Genomic DNA, 8,023 nt, shown 5'->3' with positions numbered 1-8,023 from the left:
CCCATGCCCTCCTAGGCCCATGAGCACCTAGGCCCATGCCCTCCTAAGCCCATGCCCTCCTAGGCCCATGCCCTCCTAAGCCCATGCCCTCCTAGGCCCATGCCCTCCTAGGCCCATGCCCTCCTAAGCCCATGCCCTCCTAGGCCCATGCCCTCCTAAGCTCATGCCCTCCTAAACCCATGCCCTCCTAGGCCCATGCCCTCCTAGGCCCATGCCCTCCTAAGCCCATGCCCTCCTAGGCCCATGCCCTCCTAAGCCCATGCCCTCCTAGGCCCATGCCCTCCTAGGCCCATGCCCTCCTAGGTCCATGCCCTCCTAAGCCCATGCCCTCCTAGGCCTATGCCCTCCTAAGCCCATGCCCTCCTAGGCCCATGCCCTCCTAGGCCCATGCCCTCCTAGGCCCATGCCCTCCTAAGCCCATGCCCTCCTAGGCCCTCCTAGGCCCATGCCCTCCTAGGCCCATGCCCTCCTAAGCCCATGCCCTCCTAGGCCCTCCTAGGCCCATGCCCTCCTAGGCCCTCCTAGGCCCATGCCCTCCTAGGCCCACACATGGCAGTACCCCTGCTCAGTCATGTGAAATCCATAGATTAGGGCCTAATTTGATTTGATTTTTATTTTTAGTCCTTATTTGGACTAATCTTCCATTACAATAAATGTATAATACAATCACATATAACACTGTTACAAACAAACATGATACACTGACATATTGACAAGATAAATACTCGTTAATTTATTTATTTCAATTGACTGATTTTCTTATATGAACTGTAACTCAGCAAAATCTTAGAAATTGTTGCATGTTGTGTTTAGATTCTTGTTCATTATACTTTATTACTGATTTTTGTGTCAGCATGGCCTCTTCCCCCTTCTCACCTCCTCTTGGTCCTCTCACCTCATCTTGGGTTTAGCTGCGTGTATGGCCCCGGTGGGATCCTTCGATTGTGTGAGGTCAGGGTGGTGTGTGTGTGTGTGTGTTCAGGGTGTATAGAGTTCTCCCCGGTGGTAAGGGCTGTGTGTTGCAGGCTGAGCTCCAGTAGGTCATGCACCAGGCTACTCTCCTTCAGCAGCCTCTCCATCAGCAGCTCTCCTGTGGCCCTCACAGTAGACCGCACTAGGTCTGCCACCTCCTGGAGAAACAATACAACTTCATACAGTACACAGTGGTGTTGCTCAATTCCATTTCAACTCAGTCGATTCAGGATGTAAACTGAAACTCCAATTTCTAATTCCAAATTGATCTTATAGGAGACATTGGGGAAAATTGGAATTGAAATGGAAATTTAGTTTACTTTCTGAATTGACTGCATACAAAAATAAATTGACCACAATCTGGGGTGGTGATGGTGTGTTTAGAGTGTGTGTCTACCTCTCTGTCGAGTCTGCGGTCATTTAATGTGTCCAATCTGACCTCTGACCCCTCCTCCTCTCTGAGCCTCCGAAGTTCCTCCCTCTTCTGTTGCTTGGCAACCTGTAGCAGGGCACACACACGCTGGCGCTCCAACGCACACTCATCATCACCCTGACAGACAGAACACACTCATCATCACCCTGAGACAGAACACACTCATCATCACCCTGAGACAGAACACACTCATCATCACCCTGAGACAGAACACACTCATCATCACCCTGAGACAGAACACACTCATCATCACCCTGAGACAGAACACACTCATCATCACCCTGAGACAGAACACACTCATCATCACCCTGAGAGACAGAACACACTCATCATCACCCTGAGAGACAGAACACTCATCATCACCCTGAGAGACAGAACACACTCATCATCACCCTGAGACAGAACACACTCATCATCACCCTGAGAGACAGAACACTCATCATCACCCTGAGACAGAACACACTCATCATCACCCTGAGAGACAGAACACTCATCATCACCCTGAGACAGAACACACTCATCATCACCCTGAGAGACAGACAGACAGAACACCCTGACAGACAGAACACTCATCATCACCCTGAGAGACAGAACACACTCATCATCACCCTGAGACAGAACACACTCATCATCACCCTGAGACAGAACACACTCATCATCACCCTGAGACGGGAACACACTCATCATCACCCTGAGAGACAGAACACACTCATCATCACCCTGAGACAGAACACACTCATCATCACCCTGAGACAGAACACACTCATCATCACCCTGAGACGGGAACACACTCATCATCACCCTGAGAGACAGAACACACTCATCATCACCCTGAAAGAGAATGTAAATGCTTACATACACATGGACACATACACATCCACACACACACTTCCTGTATCACCTGTGCCAGGGGGAGGGGTGTTGGGGGCACATGAACCTCCAGGTGTTTCTGATTGATTGATCGGTGACTGGTCCCGCCCACCACAGCTTGTAGCAGTCGTTGACTAAATGTCAGACATATGAACAGAACTCTGTGATACTTACCATTACATTATAGTCAAAGAAAAAACATGAGCTGACGCACACCCAGAGAAAATTATTTTATGTTGGGGTTCTGACTAACGGCCAATAAACTATAAGCTATAAAAAAATTAAGAGAGTCCCACACTCTATATATAAACTCCCAGTAATTTATTGGTTACCTAGTGACACAAGTGTCAGACAGGAAGTGGAAGACTGCTTTGTGGTGGGCAGGAGGTAGGCGGGGCAAACACTTTGTCAGCCAATCTGAAATTAGGGCTAGCACTCTGGGCGGGTCCAAATCTGGGGGAGACGAATGAAATCGCAAACTCAATATAAATTATTACATTATTTTATATTATAGAAATGGATAACTACTGACCAGCTAGCTGAGGGAACAGGTCTCTAGTCATCCCGGCCACTGCTCTCACAGCACTCCAGGCCAGGCCGCGGTCGGCGGCGAACATGGCACACTCGTAAACAAACTGTTGATGGGCGCTCTGCCATACAGCGTCCCCAGAGAACTCAGGCCACGAGAAGTGACCGCTTAGCTGCTGCACACCCTCCTCTCTCTGACACACACAAGTTGATTAGTGAACAGAGTTCTTTCTGGAAACACATTTTTATCTGTATGTAGTCTGAATTTTCCGGAAACTCACATACACTAAAGATATACTATGGACTAGTTGATAATTGTTTAATGTCACTTCTTGGCTTGTAATGATTCATAAACATTATAATCAAATATTATCTCAGGAAACCACACAAATCCTTTGTTTTAGTTGCAAACTATATGTTTTTTTGTTCGTGGGTGTGAGGAGTTGTGTCCTGACTGGCCAATAACAATGTCATTTCTGGGCTATATTTCTGTCCAATTACTGAAACCTATTTGGTTTCAAAGAGCACCTCTGTAGACAAACGTTGTGTAGGTCCTATAGCCTATATAAAATTTAGTTTTTCCAAGAAAAGGCGCATACATTAGGAGCGGGGGAAAAATATAGCACAGTATTAGGGGTTAACTTATTGTTATTCTCTGAATGAATTTAAGCATAGATTTTTGTTCTTCTAATTTGGCACTCAGAAACTAAAGGCCATGAGTAACTTGGTCTAAAATAATGGCACCGATTGGCCTATAGGTGGTGCTGTGGTAAGCAATCTCACTTCAACCCTCATATCCGTCACCCATTGAAACTTCTCTTTATTATGTCCTCCATTTTGGAAAAGTTGGAAAACCTTTTTCTCATGAACCATAAGAAGTACCATCAAATTCGGTATGTAAGCACATGGTACATCTCTAAACTTAGTTTGAGGAAAAACTAATGGATTGGTTAAGAGATAAATCAGGAATTATGATTTTTACATGTCCATAAAAACCCTTTGAAAATGCTCTTTACAATGGCCTATCAACTTAAACTGTAGGGTAACCTGATGAACCATGTTAAATTTGACATTGATATATATAAAAAAAAGGAAACTATTAACAATGAACTTCTTTGACTATTTAACGTTAATGCTTAAAATCTTATTTTTTTCTCCTCATAGACTAAAAGTCTGATTCACACCAAATTCGATATTTCACAATAAGAGTTTGAGAAAATTGATGCATTCAAACATGGTCACGCTATTACAAGTAAATGCATATTAGCACATATGCTAAAAATACTTCCAAAATCTTATTCTCATTAAACCATAGGACCAAATGACACCAAATGTATGCCCATGGTACATGTCTTAACATAGTTTGAGAAAAGCTAAAGGATTGGTCAAAAGATGGCTGAGTTTTTGACTAAATTACCCCCAAAACATATGTTATATGTCAATTTAAACTACTGTAAATCCACTCCACAATGGTCTATCAACTTTAAAATAGTTTACTGGCCCAACGCGCTAATCACTAGGCGACCTGCCGCCCCCAAGCTGTGAAAGTGTGTTGAATGATTACTCGCTTCAAAGTTGGCCATACCAGAGCTAAAATAACTAAATCAATGGACCATGGGGCCATGAACGAAGTGGAATATAGTATATCTGTATAATCACATATTGTTGCCTTATTATGTGATGTAAATGTAGTGAAAAGTGGATGTTTTATTTGGGAAAATCCTGTGGCTTGGAACGCTAATGTAGAGTGTACCAAGTGAGATTCTAATTATTTACACAAGCAGATTTCGACAAAAATAAAGTCCCAGAATTTAAAGATGACGGCAAATATACCATTAGCCTACACTAACTCTGAAAATATTCAACAAAAATCATAACATAAATTGACCCCGAAACTGATATATAAACTCAAAACAATAAGCAAATGACTACACTTGCGTCATCTTTGAGGTATTGATTGATAAACATGGTCGTGTTTTTCCCTGATGAGGAAGATAGTTCCGAGCCTACATGATACAGCGCTCGCTTTGTTATCCAACTGATCTTTATAATCATTTCTGTCATCCTGTCAACCCTGGTCATTGCTGCTCGCTGCTATATCTGTATGTATTATTGTTGTTATTATTTACAACAATAATAATAATATGATCGCATGGATAAAAGGCACACACCGCGCACAGAAACACGAGCCCTTGCTGTGCGCGCACGATCCATCATGCATTGTTGTGTGGGCAGGGCGCTTGTATCTCTACTGAAGGTAAGATAGTTAAAGAGACAGACAGCAGATGTTATCCTGATACTGTGTGGCAGAAATTCTAATGCACTGGATTAGTTACGATGTGTGTGTTGTTTTTCAGAGCCATCCCACCAGTCTCATCAAATATGTGCGATTCGGCTGCTAGAGAACTTGTTGCTTTAAACAGGAGGCTACCGACTGTGTGTGTGTGTGTGTGTGTGTGTGTGTGTGTGTGTGTGTGTGTGTGTGTGTGTGTGTGTGTGTGTGTGTGTGTGTGTGTGTGTGTGTACATCGCAAATATCTCTAAAATGAAATCCATAATTTCTCGGCCTCCCTTCACACCTGTCAATCCTCTCCCCTACCCTCGATGATCTCGTCCTAATTTGTTAACGTTACATCATGCAATTGACTAACAGTACATCATGAATAGCCTGCATGTTGGATATCGTAGGCAAATCGTGTTTTAGTGACGCTCCATTAATCCGCACAAATCACGTATTGTTTATCGTCGTATTCTCTAAACCTGGAGTTGCATTTATGAATGCCGTTTTTGTCTCTTTAATTTTACCTGAAGTTTGGCAATCTCCGCCATCTCTGCGTCTGTCGGGGAGGCCATTGCAGCGTTGTCAGGGGGGGGGGCGTTTCTGTTGCTATGGGAACCACGGCGCAGGTTTTGACGTTGGCTGATGACGTCGCCTGACTGGAATTTCCAACTCATTTCAGTATTCTGATGTCTATTTCTAGCAGTTTGCTTGGTATACCTGAGTTAACCCATAAACATCATTCTATGTCTTGTCTGCTTCTTAGTTGAGTTGACAACCTGCAGTGTGTGTGTTTATGTGTGCCTGTGTCTGTGTGTATCTGTGTTTTTGTCTGCCTGCCTGAGTGTGGGGGGTTAATTCCCCGTGAACACAGATGGCTCAGACGTTCTAATCCTTTTTCTTATGAATCCCACCTCCTCTCCTCTCCTCTCCTCTCCTCTCCTCTCCTCTCCTCTCCTGTTGGGATCATAATTAGATCAATGGTGTGAGCAACAGAGCGAGAACCGGAAACAATACACTTAATATTATTTCAGGGCCATTAACGGAGAGAGATAACGGAATGCATGCTGTGCAGACCGGGTCATGGACAGAACTGGGAGTTTACCTTTTCCGTATCTGACCTGGAGTTTACCTTTTCCGTATCTGACCTGGAGTTTACCTTTCTGTATCTGACCTGGAGTTTACCTTTCTGTATCTGACCTGGAGTTTACCTTTCTGTATCTGACCTGGAGTTTACCTTTCTGTATCTGACCTGGAGTTTACCGTATTCTGTATCTGACCTGGAGTTTACCGTTCTGTGGAGTTTATCTGACCTGGAGTTTGGAGTGGAGTTTACCTTTCTGTATCTGACCTGGAGTTTACCTTTCTGTATCTGACCTGGAGTTTACCTTTCTGTATCTGACCTGGAGTTTACCTTTCTGTATCTGACCTGGAGTTTACCTTTCTGTATCTGACCTGGAGTTTACCTTTCTGTATCTGACCTGGAGTTTACCTTTCTGTATCTGACCTGGAGTTTACCGTTCTGTATCTGACCTGGAGTTTACCGTTCTGTATCTGACCTGGAGTTTACCGTTCTGTATCTGTGGATTACATCAGAGACTCTGCTTCTTGCTGTGGATTATAAAGCAGAGAGCTGTTGTGAGATCTCGATCTGTAGAAGACTGGACAGTGAGTCCTGCAGTGAGGAGTTGACTGGCTGAATCATCTGGTTCTGGTAACTGACCTGGGGAGTTGACTGTCTGAATCATCTGGTTCTGGTAACTGACCTGGGGAGTTGACTGGCTGAATCATCTGGTTCTGGTAACTGACCTGGGGAGTTGACTGGCTGAATCATCTGTTTCTGTTGACTGACCTGAGGAGTTGACTGGCTGAATCATCTGTTTCTGGTAACTGACTTGAGGAGTTGACTGGCTGAATCATCTGTTTGCTGGTAGAGAAGAAGCCAATGAGTTCTTTAAGGTAAGCACATGAGAATAACTACAGAGTGTGTATGTGTGTGTGTTATTTATTTAGCCTATAGCTCCTGTGGTGAGGTGGATTAAGGTGTTTGTTCAGGTGAGTCACAGCTGCTTAGGAAGGGATGAGGGTCAGGGAGGGAGGAGAGAAGGGGAGGGAGGGAGAAGAGGAGAGGAGGGAGGGAGGGAGGGAGAAGAGAAGAAGAGGAGGGAGGGAGGGAGGGAGAAGAAGAGGAGGGGAGGGAGGGAGGGAGGGAGGAGGGGAGGAGGGAGGGAGGGAGGGAGGGGGAGGGGGAGGGAGGGAGGGAGGGAGGAGGAGAGGAGGGAGGGAGGGAGAAGAGAAGAGGAGGGAGGGGGGGAGGGAGGGAGGGAGGGGGAGGGAGGGGGAGAAGAGAGGAGGGAGGGAGGGGAGGGGAGAAGAGAGGAGGGAGGGAGGGGAGGGAGAAGAGAAGAGGAGGGAGGGGGAGGGAGAGAGAAGAGGAGTGAGTGAGGGAGGGAGGGAGGGAGGGAGGGAGGAGGGAGGGGAGAAGAGGAGGGAGGGAGGGAGGGAGGGAGGGAGGGAGGGAGGGAGGAAGAGAAGAGAAGATGAGGAGGGAGGAGATAACGAGAGTGGATATGAGAGGGGGAGGAAGGACTCAGAGGAGAAGACAAAAATAACAGACCAGAAAGCAGAGGAGGGGTGAAAGCAAAGGTGTTGAAATGAAGGAGAGATATTGGGTTAAGAGGGCGGGAAAAGGGGAGTTGACAGAAAGGAGGAGACTTTTGAGATGGAGACAGAGTTGTGAATCTGACCCCACAAGAGACACTATTCCTGGTTCCTGTCATCACAGGAAGTTGACAGGCTTCTATATCCACACACACACACACACACACACACACACACACACACACACACACACACACACACACACACACACACACACACACACACACACACACACACACACACACACACACACACACACACACACACACACACACACACACA

General features: G+C 45.7%; 1 protein-coding gene across 1 annotated transcript; it reads right to left on the bottom strand.

Moving 5' to 3' along the window:
• Positions 1-596: 596 nt before the first annotated feature.
• Positions 597-6,001, bottom strand: lg17h8orf74 (linkage group 17 C8orf74 homolog). The gene is made up of 6 exons (XM_046309131.1): positions 5,608-6,001; positions 2,808-2,997; positions 2,608-2,728; positions 2,307-2,409; positions 1,370-1,522; positions 597-1,130 (listed from the first exon to the last, which is right to left on the bottom strand). The coding sequence occupies exons 1-6, from the start codon at positions 5,755-5,757 to the stop codon at positions 897-899; spliced, it is 951 nt and encodes a 316-aa protein (XP_046165087.1). The 5' UTR covers positions 5,758-6,001; the 3' UTR covers positions 597-896.
• Between the last annotated feature and the right edge of the window lie 2,022 nt (positions 6,002-8,023).

The sequence above is a fragment of the Oncorhynchus gorbuscha genome, linkage group LG17 (genome assembly GCF_021184085.1).
Source record: "Oncorhynchus gorbuscha isolate QuinsamMale2020 ecotype Even-year linkage group LG17, OgorEven_v1.0, whole genome shotgun sequence".
Lineage (NCBI taxonomy): Eukaryota > Metazoa > Chordata > Actinopteri > Salmoniformes > Salmonidae > Oncorhynchus > Oncorhynchus gorbuscha.
Note: the sequence above shows the minus strand (reverse complement) of the source record. Positions and strands in the feature narration are given on the sequence as shown.